The sequence below is a fragment of the Rattus norvegicus genome, chromosome 15, assembly GCF_036323735.1.
Source record: "Rattus norvegicus strain BN/NHsdMcwi chromosome 15, GRCr8, whole genome shotgun sequence".
In the NCBI taxonomy this organism is placed as follows: Eukaryota; Metazoa; Chordata; class Mammalia; order Rodentia; family Muridae; genus Rattus; species Rattus norvegicus.
Genome location: NC_086033.1, coordinates 27,476,508 through 27,494,252, shown reverse-complemented (window position 1 = coordinate 27,494,252; position 17,745 = coordinate 27,476,508). Strand labels below are relative to the sequence as shown.

Genomic DNA, 17,745 nt, shown 5'->3' with positions numbered 1-17,745 from the left:
TAACTCCATTTCTAGGAGATCTGATGCTATCTTCTGGCTTCTGTGCATACCAGGCGCACACATCATACAAATACACATTCAAGCAGACACAAACAAAATAAATTAACACATATGAAATAAGTTAACTTTTAAAAACAAAAATGCAGGGTTGGGGATTTAGCTCAGTGGTAAAGCGCTTGCCTAGCAAGCACAAGGCCCTGGGTTTGGTCCCCAGCTCCGGAAAAAATAAAATAAAATAAAATAAAATAAAACAAAAAAAATGCAAGCTGAGTAGTGGTGGGTACACATCTTTAATTACAGCACCAGGGAGGCAGAGGCAGAGGCAGGTAGATCTCTGAGATTGAGGCTAGCCTGGTCTCCAAGGACTAGTTCCAGGACAACCAGAGCTACATGGAAAAACCTCTTCTTGAAGAAAAATAATGATAAAAAGGAAAACAGTAATAATGTGAAGAAAAGAGCTAGTGGTGTAGCTCAGTTGGTAGGGTACTTTCTTAGTATGCATGAAAGAAGTCAAGCTCATGCTCAGTTACACGGTAGACATTAGCCTGGGACACATGAGAGCCTGTGTGTGTGTGTGTGTGTGTGTGTGTGTGTGTGTGTGTGTGTGTAAGAGACAGGGTCTCTTTATGTAGTTCTTACTGGCCTCAAACTCACAGAAATCCACCTCCTCCCAAGTGCTGGCTTAAAGCCGTGCACTACGATGGCCTGCAGAGAATCAACTTGTTTTTTCTTAATTGTATGTGCATTTGTGCTTGCCTGCATGTATATCTTTTTTTCCTTTTAAAAGATTTATTTTATATGTAAGTCCACTGTAGCTGTCTTCAGACACAGCAGAAGAGGGCATCAGATCCCATTACAGATGGTTGTGAGCCACCATGTAGTTGCTGGGATTTGAACTCAGGACCTCTGGAAGCGGTCAGTGCTCTTAACCACTGAGCCATCTCTCCAGTCTCTGCATGTATACCTGTGTAGATCCTGGAGTTACATACAGTTGTGGGCAGTTATGTGGGTGCTGGGAATTGAACTCAAGTCCTTTGGAAAAGCAGTCAGAACTCTTCACCACTGAGCCATGTCCAGCCCCAAGAACTGGGTCTTTGAAATTATATGTGTGTGTGTGTGTGTGTGTGTGTGTGTGTGTGTGTGTGTGTGTAAGAGAGAAAGAGAGCGAGCAAGAGACAGCACATTAAATAGACATTTTGTTTGTTTGTTTTTCTTTGTAGCCTTGGTTGTCCTGGAACTCCCAAGCTCACCTTAAACTCAGACCCCCTAGTCTCTGCCTCCTGAGCTCTGGGATTAAAGGTGTGCACTACCACCACCCGCCAGCATTTTTCCCCTTTATAAGATCATAATATCACTAAACCTTCATGCTAAAAGAACATAACTGGGTTTAAAAGATAAAAACACAATATCTCAGATTCAGACAGGCACAGTGGCTTACCGGTGGGACATGTGGGATACAGGCAGGAGGATCAAGTATCTAAAGTCATCCGTGACTGTATATGGAAATGATGACCAACCTGGACAGAGGAGACTGCCTCAAAACAACAACCCAAATAGAAATGAACAACGAAAGAACCAGGTACAATTGGATGGGGTGATGGAGAGCTGCATTCCTGGTGTCAGGGAGTAGGAGTTCAGGGTGTCAGGAATGGAAGGCTATCCTGAGCCACATAACACTATTTAAAAGAAGAACTAGATCCCAAGACTCCAGTCCTTTGTAACAAGGTGCTGTTCTGGGGTTGGGGATTTAGCTCAGTGGTAGAGCGTTTGCCTAGGAAGCGCAAGGCCCTGGGTTCAGTCCCCAGCTCCGGAAAAAAAAAGAACCAAAAAAAAAAAAACAAAAAACAAAAAACCAGCTATACCCACAAGGTGCTGTTCTCCTGCTATACCAATAATTCTGACAGGAGGCTCCGAGCATAAGTATCTTCAACTCTGCTAAGAATGAAGAATTATTTGATTCTAGATGCTCCTATCAGAGCAGTGCAGGAGGCCCTCATCATGACATGGGAATTCTGGGAAGCTGGGGGAGTTAAGGAGGGGTAAACAGCTTTTGTTTTTAATTCTTGGCAAAGCTTTGTAAATAATTTTTTTTCCGTTCAGCTTATGGAGGAAGGGAAGTGATTTCCATTCCTTTAACCCCCTTCATCCCCATTGGACATAGGTAATATCATTTACCCTACACCAGACTGGTCTGCTAGTTGGATGTCAGCTCTCATGGTAACAGCTGTCAGTGAGGTTTCTTTGACCCTAAACCTGCCTCCCCACACTCTTTCAGGGCCCTTTTCCATCTCCTTTTGATTCTTTTCCTGTTCGCTTTTCTTGCTTTTGTGTTTCTTTTTCTCCACTGCTAACTCATCTTTCTGAGTGCCTTTGGTTTCTTCCTTCTTGCTTGGACCCCATTCTCACTTTCACTTTCCACTAGATCACCTTGTTGGATGTCCAGTTGATGTTTACCCGATAGAATGGGTATATGTAAATGCAGCTTGCAAAACACAAGGACTTTACAGAAAAAAAGTCCAAGCTGGAGGGATAAACGGTGTGGATGGGAAGAGAATTCGTTTGTCATTCATTTAGTTTCTGAGCATTCATTTCTTATAGTTTCTAGGTAAGAAGGTAAATGAGACACACTTCCACGACCGATTCTAGGAGGAAGGATTATGTAAACAGATTCTTTCATATGGTGATGTGGGTTCCTACAGATAACAAGTCCAACCATAGAACCGGGGCTATTCTTAAACGTAGTAACGATTCAATCCACTCAGCAATCTGATGCATTCACAGACCTGTAAGATCCATTAAGCTCCCCTTGGCATCCAGACGAACTGCTTTTGAGATGCCCCTGTAAGAACAGCTGTCTTCAGAGAGCCTGATAAGTGACAACCTTTGGCTATCCGACTCCTACTTTCTGGCCAAAAACAGGACAAGCACAAGAAACAAGCTAACACTCAGGACTCTAATGAGTAGTCAGCTCCCAGAGCTCCCACTGCTTGGTCAGAGCCTTTCTCCTAAGGTCTCAGCATTTGCTTTCAGAGAATTCTGCCCATGTCACCTGAATTCATCCATCCATCTTTCTTCCTTTTTTCTTTTTTCTTCCTTCCTTTTCTTTCCTTTTCTCTCTCTCTCTCTCTTTTTTTTTTTTTTTTTTTTTTTTTTGGTTCTTTTTTTCGAAGCTGGGGACCGAACCCAGGGCCTTGAACTTCCTAGGTAAGCGCTCTACCACTGAGCTAAATCCCCAGCCCCCCTCTCTCTCTCTCTTTTTTTTTTTTTAAGATTTATTTATTTATTTCATGTATGTGAGTACACTGTCGATGACTTCAGACACACCAGAAGAGTCGCTGACTTCAGACATGACCATTACAGATGGTTGAGAGCCACCATGTGGTTGCTGGGAATTGAACTCAGGACCTCTGGAAGAGCAGTCGCTGCTCTTAACCTCTGAGCCATCTCTCCAGCCCCCCCCCCCTTTATCTTTCTCTCTCTCTCTCTTTCTTTCTTTCCAATCCTTTAAATACTTTGTTCAAGTGTGCTATCATAGCAGCTGAACGTGTGGACCCAGGATCCAAAAGAGCTAATGTGGGCTGCAAATCTTGGTTCTGGAACTCAGGAAATACCACTCTTGCCACATTCTGTTTCTTTATTAACTCTGTGCAGAAGCCAGTTCACACTCAAAGGGAGAAACAAAATTAATAGTGTTTGGTTTCTGAGTCCCAGGACAAGGAACTGGGGTGCATATTTTACATATAAAAGCAGACCGTCCTCCAGGCTCTCCCAGCATCCCTCAGTCCCTACCTGGCATACCCTGCTCACAACCTTGAATTTGTCATTCCAGGGGCGGGGCTGCCTGCCATTCCTGCCCTTCCCCCAGAAGCTCCTCCCTCTATAATCCAGACATTTTGAGCTAGCTCTCTCTCTCTCTCTCTCTCTCTCTCTCTCTCTCCCCTCCCTCTCCCTTTCTCCTCTTCTTTCCCTGTGTGAGAACACTTTATCTTTTTCTCTTCCCCCATCCATGGCAATCCCCCTGGCCTCAATCCTTGGGGGCAGTGAACTCACTCAAGAGCGGATTCCTAATACACCTGCCTTTATGAACTGTTGTTTTTAATGTCCTATATTTCTTTCAGGTAGTAATGAGTTGAGTTTGGTGTTGTGAAAGTGTGCAAAGGTATTTCATTGAGCCCCATAAAGAATATTAGTCACAAATATTACAGTCCTTTAATAATATTTATCACAGTTATCAGGATTCCAACCTGTGTGGGGAGACCCCAATGGATTTCTAGTCCATTGCCTTAACCACTCGGCCATGACTACATATACACCTGCCTTTAATCCAATCTGGCTTGAATGGGCTCATTTCACCATCGGAGAAAAAACTTAGGGAGAATAGAAAGTATATGCATCCCACCTAAGAACATGAAGAACTGGAGACATTGGTCCAACTGTGGACCCAACCCCCACAGCACAGGAGGCAAAGCTGCACATAAGAGGTGCAGTCATCCGCTCAAATCAGGTGTAAACTGAGTTTGCTTTGCTGCCCTGGAGAGCTCTGGCGTTGTGCATACTATGCACATCCCCCACCACACCCATTTATTTATTTACTTTATGAGTCCACTGGAGCAGTCTTCAGACATACCAGACGAGGGCTGCAGATCCCATTATGGATGGAAGTGCAGTCAGTGCTCTTAACCACTGAGCCATCTCTCCAGCCCCTTAACTTTTCATTATTTAGGGAATAATTTTATTAGTCTTTGCAATCAAACTACTGTACATAGACCTTATGTGCTAAATACAGTCTGTTGCCTCTGTACAAGTGGAAAGCAGGCTGGAGAGATGGCTCAGGGGTTAAGAGCACTGACTGCTCTTCCAGAGGTCCTGAGCTCAAATCCCAGCAACCATCTGTCAACCATCTGTAATGGGATCTGGTGTGTCTGAAAAGAGTAAATTACCTACATAAAATAAACAAATCTTTAAAAAAAAAAACAAGTGGAAAACAGTTTGTTTCTAGAATAATATGCTTATTTTTATAAAATTGCACACTGCCAACTTAACCCAGTAAATGGATACTTTTACCATATTTGACAGAACAGCTAAAGCTCAGAAGTTATTGCCAGGTGAGGTGGCTCACACCTTTAACCTTAGCATTCAGGGTGCAGGTGAATCTCTGTGCGTCTAAGGCCAGTCTGGGCTACATATCTCAAAACAATAAATTTTACATATATATGTATATTTGGGCTGGATTGCTCAATGGCAGAGCACTTACCCAGCATGCACAAGGCCAGGGCACAATGCCTGACCTCTAACAACACACACGACATATTTTATAAAAACATTTAATTATAATTTCTATATATGTCATAGGGTCCACATGTTAAGGACCTTAAAAGAGCAGTGATCTCTGAGCTGGGGAAATAGCTTAGTGTTAGAGAGACCCAATAGTTTAATTCCCAGCATCATGAACACAAAACAGTGATCTTATCAATGGAATCCAGATTTGTGAATGATTAACTTCAGCATTGCTCTCATTCTGATAATAGAACTATTTTACTTTAGTTCTTGTTTCTAGCTAGGTTTGCTAGCCAGCCCAAGAGATCTAGCAGTCTCTGCCTTTCCAACACTGAGATTAAAACTGCCTAATCATGAGTTAGAGAGATGGTTCAGTCATAAAGAGCACTATTTATTATTACAGAAGTGAACTCAAGTTCAAACCCCAGCACCCACACTGCAGATCCCAGCTGTCTGTAACTCCAGTTCATGAGGATGACTCCCTCTTCTGGTCTCCAAGGGACCTAGGTAGGTGTGTGTGTGTGTGTGTGTGTGTGTGTGTGTGTGTGTGTAAACACACATATATGCAAACATTCAAACACAAAAAAACTTTTTCAAAATTAAGCTAAAACAATGTCTGCTAGCACACACAGCTTTGCCTTAAATTTCTGTGGGTTCTGGAAATCTCATCCTTCCACGGCAAACATTTTCCTGAGCTACCTCCCCATTTCCTGCACATTTTTTTAAAAAAAGAACAATTTATTATATGTATATGAGTACACGTGGCTGTTTTCAGACACAGCAGAAGAGTGCATCAGATCCAATTACAGACGGATATGAATGACCATGTGATTGCTGGAAATTGAACTCAGGACGTCTGGAAGAGCAGTCAATGTTCTTAACTGCCCAGTCATCTCTCCAGCTCCTGCTGTACATTTTTAAAAAGTGCTCCCTCGCACTGAAAAAGATGGCTCTCTAATTAAGGTGTTTGTCTTAGAATTTATCTGAATTCCCAGCACTCAGGATATTGAGGCAGGAGGGTTGCGAATTGGAGACTAGGCAGAGCCACATAGTGAAACTCTACTCTCCTTTCACACACATTTTATAAAAAGAAAAAAGAGGAAAAAAAAAACTGATCATATTTAACTTAGAAAATCTGGGTCCTGAAGAGCAGAAATCTGTGATACAGTGCTTGCTAGCATGAGCAAGGACCAGAGTACACAATCGACCAGACAAACAATCTGTTCACCGCATCCCGCCCATCTATCTCCCGACACATACACCCATCCGTCAAACACTCACACATGTTCTAGTCCTGCTATTTTAATGTGTGGTCACTAACGACTTAAAGAGTCAACATGGCCGCTCTGCCAGCTACCAACATGGCAAACACAGCCTCAGCGCTCCCGGAAGCACGAGACAGAACTGCGGTGAGGATTACGTCCGCTGGTTCGCCAACCGGAAGTGGCTTTTCATCTTGGCTCTTTATCCGGCTGGCCTTTCGGGCGTCCGCGTGAGAATTAGATGTATCTTCGTTCTAGGCTGGGGATGTGCTAGTCCGCGCTAGGAACTAGGATGTCGGACACGTGGAGCTCTATCCAGGCCCATAAGAAACAACTGGACTCGCTTCGCGAGAGACTGCAGCGGCGGCGGAAGCAGGACTCTGGGCACTTGGGTGAGGTGTGGGGTGGTCGGGGCGGGCCGGGGCGGGGCGAGCGACTCCTGGAGAGAAAGACAGCCCCGGGCTCTGCGCCCTTTCCGGAGCAACCCTTTATCGGACTCCTGGGCTGTTGGTTAGACCGTTTTCCCCCTGAGGAGCTGAACCGTGTGTCCACCTGCGGGAAAGCTTGCAGTGCCTCCTCCTCCAGGGCGCCTGTTTTTCAAGCGTAACACCACACCAACATGGAGCCCACACCTTTCCTTGTGCCCCACTCCAGTCCTAAGAGAACGTTGCGTCTGTGAAGCCTCTCAGTACCCTATTCCGAGAGGCAGCAAAGCCCTTTTTGTTGCTTCTGTGCCTGGTTTACCTTAGTTGTAACGTTTGCGTTATCACTGTCTTTTCTTTCTCATTGTACGCGGGGAGCAAGGGCTGCTTCTGTATATCCCCAGTGCCCAGTTTAGCAGCCACTACAAGGTCCTCACTAGTGGTGCTGAATGAGTAATGCAACTGTTAACAAACGTAGCAAGAATCTGAAAACACTTGGTTTTGGTCTTTAAACACGCCCTCCCCCTTGGGTGATAAAGCTAGAAAACTTGAAGGCACTTCCCATCAGCAGACCTTGGGGAAATTAAGTTCACGTGGTCACTTTCTGGATCTGGGTGCTCTGGCAAGATTCTTACTGTAATTAGTAAACATTTATTGCATATTTACACTATTCATGAGTTTCAACAAAAAGATGACACTGCTCTTACCTTAAAGGAGCTTAAAATCTAGGTGAAAATCAAAGAAAATTAGAAGAAAAAGCCAGGGAGAAAACCCAGCATGGTGGCCCATACCTTTAATCCCAGCGCTTTGGAGGCATAGACAAGAGTCTATGAGTTTGAGACCAGCCTGGTATACATGGTGAGTTGTGAGTTCCAGGACAGTCAGGAGTACACAGAGGGACCTTCTCTCAAAACAAAACAACAAAATATGATGATAAATGAATGAGTCCATGGTCAGTACAATGACTAAAGAACAGAAACGGGGTATCCTCAGTGGGGCCAGCCTACTGGAGTTGCCAGTTAAATTTGTCCTTGATTTTTAAATTGCATTAGCCAATACAAGATTTATCAGATTACATAATTTTAAAAAGATAACAGGGCATTATGGAACACAAAGTGCAAAACATAGGAAAAGACAATAATTAGAAACCAAGATTTGGAGGGTTTTTTTCCTCACCAAACAAACATCTGTGCCTGGTAAGTTTGGTTTTCGTATAAGTAACCCCTGTTTGTTTATTTTATTTGTATGGATTATGGGTGCTTTGTCTGCATGTATGTCTGTGACGTCTGTGCACCACACACCTGGTGCCCCTGGGGGCCAGAAAAAGATGCCTTGCACCTCACAGTCCTCTGCAGCTGGAGTTTTAGAAAGTTGTTAGCCGCCATGTGGGTACTGGGAATCTCTAGGAATCAAAACTAGGTCTTCAACAAGTGCAGTCAGGGCTCTCAACTGCCTAGATGTTTCTCCAGCTCCTGTTTCTTTTTGTTTATCAGTCTTAGGTAGAAAACATAATTACATATCTGTCATAGACAAACGACTAAGTTGGCTTTTAATCTATTTACCAAAGTCTCCAGTTACTAGACTTAAGTATCTTACTGCCTTTTTGAAAACAGTCGTTTAGGGGCTGGAGGGAGACAGTGCAGCAGGTAAGAACATTTGCTGTACAAGCGTGAGGATCAGAGTTCAAATCTCTAGCACAGAGGTCTCCAAGTGCTGTCGGCTGCAGAGACAAGAAGGATCATGGGGGGGCTCACTGGCTACCAACCTAGCTGTCCAAATTCAGTAAGGGACTCACCCTGTCTCAAGCAAATAAGGTAGAGTAGTGGGGCCTGCCACTGTAACACTCATGCACAAATGAAAAAGAAAAACCTGGGGTTGGGGATTTAGCTCAGTGGTAGAGCGCTTGCCTAGCGAGCGCAAGGCCCTGGGTTCGATCCCCAGCTCTGAAAAAAAGAAAAAAAAAAAAAAAAAGAAAAACCTTTTAGTAACCGAAAAAGCTTGCTTTATGTAAAAAAATATGTTGAAAATTGTCAGTCTGGTTGGGGCTAGAGGCATACAAGTCATCTTGTCCTTAGACAAGAATCTCTTGACTTCAAGGTCATCCTCAGGGATATAGCCAGCCTGTGTACTGGAAAAGAACTTGCCTCAAAACCAAAAAGGTGGACTGTGGTAGCACATGCCTTTAAGCCCACCACTCTGGAAACAGAAGCAGACAGAGTTTGAAGCCAGCATGGTGTACATAATGGGTTACGGGATAGCCAGAGCTCCAAAGTAAGACTCTGTCTTAAATATAAAAGGAATGAAGAGAAATAACATCTTAATCACAGAAATATAATGGGCACAACCGTCAGATTGCTTATTTGAGTTGATAGATTGTTTGAAATCTAATATCAGAAAGTTTATTTAAACATATGTAATATTAGGTATCAGTGCATTTATGTAAAATAAGAGTTTTAACTATATTTGTGGCTTCAGAAGTAATGTTTCCACACAGAATTTTGACTAGATTACATTTAAAAGGATGTTTCTGGAGCTTTAGTTAGAAGTTTGAAATCATAAAAAATGCTTAAGAATGTACTATTTAGGGTTGGGGATGTAGCTCAGTGGTAGAACGCTTGCCTAGTAAGCACAAGGCCCTGGGTTCGGTTCTCAGCTCCGAGAAAAAAAAATGTACTATTTATTTATTTACATTTGTTTGGATCATGGACAGCTTCCCCAAAGTGTGCTCATTAAATTGGCCTAGACAGAAGCCTACAAAATTGATGTCTAATAAACATCACCACGCCAGGTGCTAGGGCACACACATAACTCTGAGTTTGCTCTCAGGAGGCGGAGTTCAAGGCCAGCCTGCTCTACAGAACCAGTTCTAGGATGGCCAGGGCTACACAGAGGGACCTTGTCTTGAAAAACAAAACAATAACAACAAAAAAGAATTGCCTAGAGAGGCCTTGAATCTTGATTAGCAAAATAAACATTTGTAGAAACAGGATTGTATTATATAGTGCTTGGCATACATTTGTTTGTATTTTTTATGTATATAAGCATTTTGACTTCGTGTAATTATGTGCACCATGTGTGTTCCCAGTACCCTTCAATGCCAGAAGAGGTCTTTGGATCCCATGGAACTGCATTTACAAATAGTTGTGAGCCATCATATAGGTTCTGGAAACCAAACCCCAGGTCCTCTGTAAGAACACCAAACACTTTAACCATCAAGCCATCTCTTCAGCCCTGGGCACATAATTTGAGTATAAATGGAGAAATGGTTAATATATGACTTGACTTAAAAACATTTCAAAATCTACCTAGTAAGCTAGACCTGGCATTACATGCCTATAACCCCAGCAGGAGGTTAGAAAATTTTAGGTTAGCATGAACTAAGTATATCCTGTCTCAGGCAGACAAGGCCAGATATGATGGCCCAGACCTGTAATCTTGGTACTTGGGAGGCGAAGGCAGCAGAGTTCGAGGATACCCTGGGCTACATAGTAGGTTCGTTCCAGGTCAGCCTGGACTAAATAGTAAGGCCCTGTGAAAAATCACTTCATGTCCAAGTAGTGATATGCTTTGATTTAAACTTACCTGTATTAGGATAGTCATGGTGGTGTATGCTTTTCCAGCACTGATTCCACACTTGGGAGGCAGAGGCAGGCAGATCTCTGGACTACATAGTGAGTTCCAAGATGGCCAGAGCTACATAAAAAACATACCCATATTTTTATAGTCCCTATCAAAAAGTCCCCATTTTTGGGGTGGGCTGGGGAGGGGATTCACTGATACTATGTCTAGGGTTTTTACAAAGAGCTGGCAATTCACTATACTATTTAGGCATATGCTAGCCCTTAGTTATTTTTATTTATATATCTAATTGGTTTTGATTGATTGATTATTTCTAGAGGTTCTACCTGTGAGCAAGCAGTCTACCACTGAGCTATAAGCCAGCCCTTAATTATTTTTATTTATTTTTATTTTTACTGGTTTTTGCTATTTATTTGTTTGTTTATAGACAGTGCCTCACCATGTAACTCTGGCTGGCCTGGAACTAGCTGTGTACACCAAGCTGGCCTCAAACTCAGAGCTGTCTGCCTGCCCCAGCATGGATACTGGAATTAAAGGCAATGTGCGACTATGCCCAGCTGCCTTTCTAAATTTATAGTTTGAGAAAGGTTTGCTAAACTGTCTAGATTTAGGCATAAACTACTCTGTAGCCCAACGCTTCTGTGATCCTTCCTGCCTTAGCCTCCCAAAAAGCTAGGCTTATAGGCCCGGCTTCCACAACTTATATATTACCCCTTTGGCATACTTTGAGTCAAGAAAATACTTTAACTGTTGATAGAATCTGAATTCCTATTTAAAAATAGTTTATTTCCTTGTTACAATGGCTCTTATTGTGCATGTTTGCTCATTGAAAGTAATTTTTGGCACTTCAAACAAATTAACCTGAGTAAGAAAGCTCAGGACTTGCTCCTAGTGCTGTGACTGTTTTAGTTCACGTTTATTAGACTTGTAGCATCTGCGAATTCTAAGCGTCTAGTAACCAGCAGCTCAGTCCTGCTAACTGCAAGTATTTCTCTTACACTGCTGTAAGTATACTATGTACTAATTATTACTTATATTCCTTGCATACTTTTAGCTAAGGCAGTTATGCTAAATCATCCAAACCTTTACTGTGCTTCCATGACCTTTCCATGTGTACAGTTAGTGGCGTGAGAGCAGACAGTGGAAATCTGCTGGAACCATCCTTTGTTGATCTGGCCTTTAGCCAGATATTCCAAGGGTCTGATGTTTATAAGTGTGAAACATGTTCTCCATGGCCAGTGGCCATGCTTTATTAAAAATTCATAATCTATCCCTGGAAAACAGAATCAGATCCCAGTCTTGATTATTGAAAGTACTCATTTTTTGAAATTTTAAGTTAAAGTGTGGATTTATTGTGACATTTGAGCGAAGGAGAAGGTGGCAGAGGTCTGTGAGTGCACCGTGCTACTTCACTTCCTTTGAAGCAGTGGGGGCAGAGACTCAGGAAAAGATTGCTACCCCAACAGAGAAACGGTGAGTAGTTCTCAGTAAAATCCAGGATTATTCTGGCAAAACAGCAAAAGCTAATGTGTTCGTGAAAGGTGATCCATCACTAATGCTGGTCAGAGAACCTGTGTGAAGTGAAAGATGTGTGTACAAGGAATGTGGAGAATCAAACCCCGAGGAGTGTGAACATTGGTAGTACTGACCCTTTCCATTTTATTTTCTTCCTTTTAGACTTAAGGAATCCAGAAGCAGCACTGTCCCCAACCTTCCGTAGTGATAGCCCAGTGCCTACTGCCCCTACCTCTAGTGGCCCTAAGCCCAGCACAACGTCTATAGTCCCTGAATTAGCTACAGACCCTGAGTTAGAGAAGAAGTTGCTACACCACCTCTCAGATCTCGCCTTAACCTTGCCCACTGATGCTGTATCCATCCGTCTTGCCATCTCTACGGTAATAACCTGATAAAATTGGAATTTATCACACATTTGCTTTTGTTCATGGTGTCTTATGGTCATCTCCTTTCTTTAGCCAGATGCACCTGCCACTCAAGATGGGGTAGAAAGCCTTCTACAGAAATTTGCTGCCCAGGAGTTGATTGAGGTAAAGCGAGGTCTCCTACAAGATGACGCACATCCCACTCTCGTAACCTATGCTGACCACTCCAAGCTGTCTGCCATGATGGGGGCTGTGGCAGAAAAGAAAGGCCTTGGAGAGGCAGCAGGGACTATCACAGGGCAGAAACGGCGTGCAGAGCAGGACTTGACTACAGTGGCTACCTTTACCAGCTCTTTAGCATCTGGTCTGGGCTCTTCAACATCAGAACCAGCTAAGGAGCCAGCTAAGAAATCAAGGAAGCACGCTGCCTCAGATGTTGACCTGGAGATAGAAAGTCTTTTGAACCAACAGTCAACTAAGGAACAGCAGAGCAAGAAGGTAGGGATTGTGTGAAAACACCCACATTCCTCAGTTACAGTCCTGACTTGTTACTGTTTGCACAAGGAATATTTCTTAGAATTAAGACATAGAGCAGTGGTTCTCAACGGGAATGATTTTCCTCTTCCCCAAGTGTTTAGTGGTGTCTGGGTCCAATGTTAACACAGTATGGTAGAGTGCTATTGGCACTGAATAGATAGAGGATCTGGAACGTAGGGGCTAAAACTTTTGCTAAACATGCTACAATGTATAGTAGGACCCCTTCTGTTCTTCCTTCCCCAAATAAAACTGTCTAGTCTTAAAATATCAATAATGCCATTTTGAAGAATTCCTTATTTACAGAATCTGGATGAATCCTCAAAAGAGGATTCAGAGAAAGCAGAAATTCAAATAAATACTCATTTGGACCAAGTTGGAAGTTGATGAAATTATCAATACAGTGGTTCTGATTTGAACTACATTGAATTCTTGTTTGCTGCTGACTTTTAATGTAGTTTTAAATAGTTTGGCCTTTGATGATGATAACCAGAGTTCTCCTTTACAGAATTATTGAATAGACTGAGTTAAGCAATAGAATACTCGCACTGTGCCTTTCTTAGTTACCCAGTCAATACTAATTAGCTTTTTTGAGGGAAAGTTACTCTTTTAGGGAGGTAAGATCCGCTTACTGCTCAGTTAAAGAAACCAGGCTTTTTGCATTTGAATTCCATTCTAAATGCTTGTGAGGAGGACGGAGCCCATTCCAACTCTCTACATGGTTTATTCACCTTATTCTTCAGACATTATGTGATTAGACTTGTGGAGGCAGTTCAAGGGCTGATTTATCTACAAACCCTTAAGACCAAGGCTACTTCTGTCACAGGTCAGTCAGGAGATCCTAGAGCTATTAAATACCACAACAGCCAAGGAACAGTCCATTGTTGAAAAGTTCCGCTCTCGAGGTCGGGCCCAGGTGCAAGAATTTTGTGACTATGGGACCAAGGAAGAGTGCATGAAAGCCAGTGACGCTGATCGGCCTTGTCGCAAGCTGCACTTCAGGTCTCTTGGGAGGGAACGAGGTGGGGAGGGTTTTCCAGAAGCAGTAACTCCTTTGCAGCACATTCTTCCTGCCTTTGGAATGGCTACTGTATGAGAAGGAATACAGGCTCACTTGCAAAAAGGAAAACTTTCTAGTCGAGCATCTGGGTCTCTGAGTAACGATGAAAGCTAAAGTCTGGAAGGAAGGTAGTCCTAGGAGAAATCAGGAACCTGGGCTTAGGGCCAGTGTTTTACCCTGAAGTAATGAGCCAAGGTCCTTCCTGGACTCTCTTCTTTCCTTTAGTGAGAGAAGAAGTCTGTATTCTGGTGTTGAGACAGGGTTTCATAGCTCAGGCCGCCGTGCCGAGGAGGACCTTTCTGATATCCGGCTCTAGTTATCAGTGCTGGGATGATAGCCCAAGCCACTGCCCCCCAGATAAGTCTTCATTCAGAAAAAGCTAAAGTGCTTTAGTGTAACAGTACAGAAAATTGGGGGAGAACAAGAAATTTTGCACTTGAATTGTATACTCTACTTCTGAGTACTGTCTTGATTCTGATTCCGTTTTATTTTCCCAGACGGATTATCAACAAGCACACTGATGAGTCTTTAGGTGATTGCTCTTTCCTGAACACCTGCTTCCACATGGACACCTGCAAGTATGTCCACTATGAAATTGACGCCTGTGTGGATTCTGAGAGTCCTGGCAGCAAGGAGCACATGCCGAGCCAGGAGCTTGCTCTTACACAGAGCGTTGGGGGCGACTCCAGTGCAGACCGACTCTTTCCACCCCAGGTACCACATGTCTGCACAGGCTGGGAAAGCCTACTTGAAGCTAGATACTTAAACTGAGTGGGATAGCCATACGTGTAGAAAAACAGGGAACAAGTTAGCAATCTGGCTTACTGATGGGAGGGGATAGGAGTGCTTGAGTTAGAGGGCTCGGGACCGTAGTCTGTGAAAGAAGGAAAGATGACCACCTACTACCTCATGCAGTGGATCTGTTGTGATATCCGCTACCTGGACGTCAGTATCTTGGGCAAATTTGCAGTTGTGATGGCTGACCCACCTTGGGATATTCACATGGAGCTACCGTATGGGACGTTAACAGATGACGAGATGCGCAGGCTCAATATACCAGTACTACAGGATGATGGCTTTCTTTTCCTCTGGGTCACAGGCAGGTAATATAATCCAGATATGTAGGTACGGGCAGAGTGAAAACTGGGTAAAACCCTGGGGCTGTCAGGCATTCGATTAAATGTGTCACAGACTTAGGAGGCCTGCCCCTTCCATGGGGTCTGATGTTTATAGCACTAATACTTGGGATTCTTGATTTTAGAAAAATAAGGTCTCTCAGATTAGCTGCTACTTCGTCTTTTCATTCTACTCAGTTGCCCCAGTGGTGTAAATGCTTCTGACATTTATAATACATAAGATATTCTGAAGGGAAATTATGGAAACATGGGCAAACTGTTTAACCTTCCATCTTTTAGGGCCATGGAATTGGGCAGAGAATGTCTGAACCTCTGGGGGTAAGTAGAAACTGTGTTTCCCTTTTTGAGGGAGATGTAATTTGAACTGTGAGATGCATGTCCCTTCTCTCAGTGCCTCTGCTTCTAGTGCTGTGCCTCAGTTGTGAGGCTGGTTAAGCTCACGTTCTCTCGTATGCTCCACAGTTACGAGCGGGTGGACGAGATCATCTGGGTGAAGACCAATCAGCTGCAGCGCATCATCAGGACAGGCCGGACAGGCCACTGGCTGAACCACGGGAAGGAGCACTGCTTGGTGAGTAACAGCAGGAGGAGGAACTGCTCAGGACAGAGAGCTGTGGCTTCATAAAGTAACCATGTTCTCTGTGATGAACAGGTTGGTGTCAAAGGAAATCCCCAAGGCTTCAACCAGGGTCTGGATTGCGATGTGATTGTAGCTGAGGTATGTGTCTAAAGTTTTCAGATTTTCAATTCAATACTCCTGTCAGATAGTCTCATTTGGATAACACAGACCAGGCTAGAATTGCAATCTTGAGTAACTTTTTAAAAATTTATTTCATGTGTATCAGTATTTTGCCTGCATGTATGTCTTTATGAGGGTGTCATGAGCTGCCATGTAGGTGCTGGGAATTGAACCCGAGTCCTCTGGAAGAGCAAGAAGTGCTCATAACCGTTGAGCTATTTCTCATCTATTGGGCAATCTTGAATAACTTAAAGTAGCTTGAGTTTTTATTTTCTAGGTTCGTTCCACCAGTCACAAACCAGATGAAATATATGGCATGATTGAGAGACTGTCCCCTGGCACCCGAAAGATTGAGTTATTTGGACGACCACACAATGTGCAGCCCAACTGGTAACATTACTAGACAACAGGCTAGTGCCTTCCCACCTCTGCCTCGCCCCCCCCCAAAAAAACCTGTATAGTCAAAGACAGAAATCACTGAGTTGTGTAATTTCTGGTAGTCTACAAATGGGCTTTAAAAACTCAGATGGCTTAAGCTTATGTTTAAATCATTTTACTGGAATCTACAACATTCATTAGAACGGAAAGGGCTGTTCTTAAAGTTATAACTGCCCAAGGATTTTCAGCTATTCTGTCGCATATATTAAATCTGCCCCCTAGTGGCTACTAAGTATTTAATCTGTCAGTTTTAATGCTTGACTCCAATGGCTGGCTTTTTTTTTTTTTTTTTTTTTTGTTCTTTTTTTCGGAGCTGGGGACCGAACCCAGGGCCTTGCGCTTCCTAGGCAAGCGCTCTACCACTGAGCTAAATCCCCAACCCCAATGGCTGGCATTTTTAATTATCCAAGGATTATTCACTAGCAATGACTGAATAAAATAGGTCTGGCTAGCATCAATTACTAATCCTTAGATATACAGATCCCGATCCAGCTGGATCTCAGGGCATGAGACTGAAGCAGGAGGATTGCAAAGTTAAGGTCTGCCTAGGCTACATAATGAATCCAATTTAGTTAGAAGTCTCAAAAGGGAAGGGGGCTGGCTGTGTAAGATGCCTAGGTTCAACCCCTAGGACCACCACCAAAGAAATTAAAATGAAAAATCCAGTCAGTTTTTCTTTTTTCCTTTTTCCTTTTTCTTTTTTTTTTCGGAGCTGGGGACCGAACCCAGGGCCTTGTGCTTGCTAGGCAAGCGCTCTACCCCTGAGCTAAATCCCCAACTCCGCTATGATCTTTTTAAAAATTGACATGGGCTGGGCATAGTGGAGTCTACCTTTAGCCCCAGCACTTGGGAGGCAGAGGCAAGTAGATCTCTGAGTTCAAGGTTAGCTTGGTCTACATGGAGAGTTCTAGGACAGCCTAAGAATACATAGAGAGACCCTGAGAGCTAAAGAAACAAAACCTGGCATGGCCATTTGGTGGCAGGAGGTGTCACCAGAATATTTTAACAGTATTAAGCCCTTACAGATTTGTTTGCCTTTTGTTCCCCCGTTTTAGGATTACTCTTGGAAACCAACTGGATGGGATACACCTTCTGGACCCAGATGTGGTTGCCCGGTTTAAGCACAGGTATCCAGATGGTGTCATCTCTAAACCTAAGAACTTATAGGAGACATTGAGAGCCGTGGCTCCACAGGCTGCCTGAAGAGAAGTGCTTATGCAGTGTCCCCCACCCTGTACATAAATAAAAGTCTGTATTATAATTGGCATTTTTGAAGTGAAATTCTGGTTTTCTACTTACTGTGTGTCCTTGTGCCACTCTTTTCTTAGCACGATTCATTATAAGTAAAAGAGGAATTCATTAGCTTTGAGTGTTCAAACTAGGTATATGGAGCAGCATTAGCATGTTAACTGTTGTAC

General features: G+C 43.3%; 1 protein-coding gene across 3 annotated transcripts; it reads left to right on the top strand.

Annotated features, from left to right (window-relative positions):
- The first annotated feature begins 3,118 nt into the window (after window positions 1–3,118).
- On the top strand, window positions 3,119–17,594 carry Mettl3 (methyltransferase 3, N6-adenosine-methyltransferase complex catalytic subunit). Of its 3 annotated transcripts, none has more exons than XM_008770555.4 (11): window positions 3,119–6,931; window positions 12,218–12,435; window positions 12,514–12,918; window positions 13,781–13,956; window positions 14,512–14,728; window positions 14,930–15,117; window positions 15,430–15,468; window positions 15,613–15,721; window positions 15,803–15,868; window positions 16,167–16,299; window positions 17,383–17,594. In XM_008770555.4, the coding sequence occupies exons 1-10, from the start codon at window positions 6,832–6,834 to the stop codon at window positions 16,281–16,283; spliced, it is 1,635 nt and encodes a 544-aa protein (XP_008768777.1). In that variant the 5' UTR covers window positions 3,119–6,831; the 3' UTR covers window positions 16,284–16,299; window positions 17,383–17,594. The 3 variants fall into 3 exon arrangements, with proteins under 3 accessions (XP_008768777.1, NP_001019965.1, XP_038949409.1); NM_001024794.1 differs by having other exon boundaries at window positions 6,766–6,931; window positions 16,167–16,279; XM_039093481.2 differs by lacking the exon at window positions 3,119–6,931 and adding an exon at window positions 11,877–12,013 and having other exon boundaries at window positions 16,167–16,279.
- Window positions 17,595–17,745: the final 151 nt, after the last annotated feature.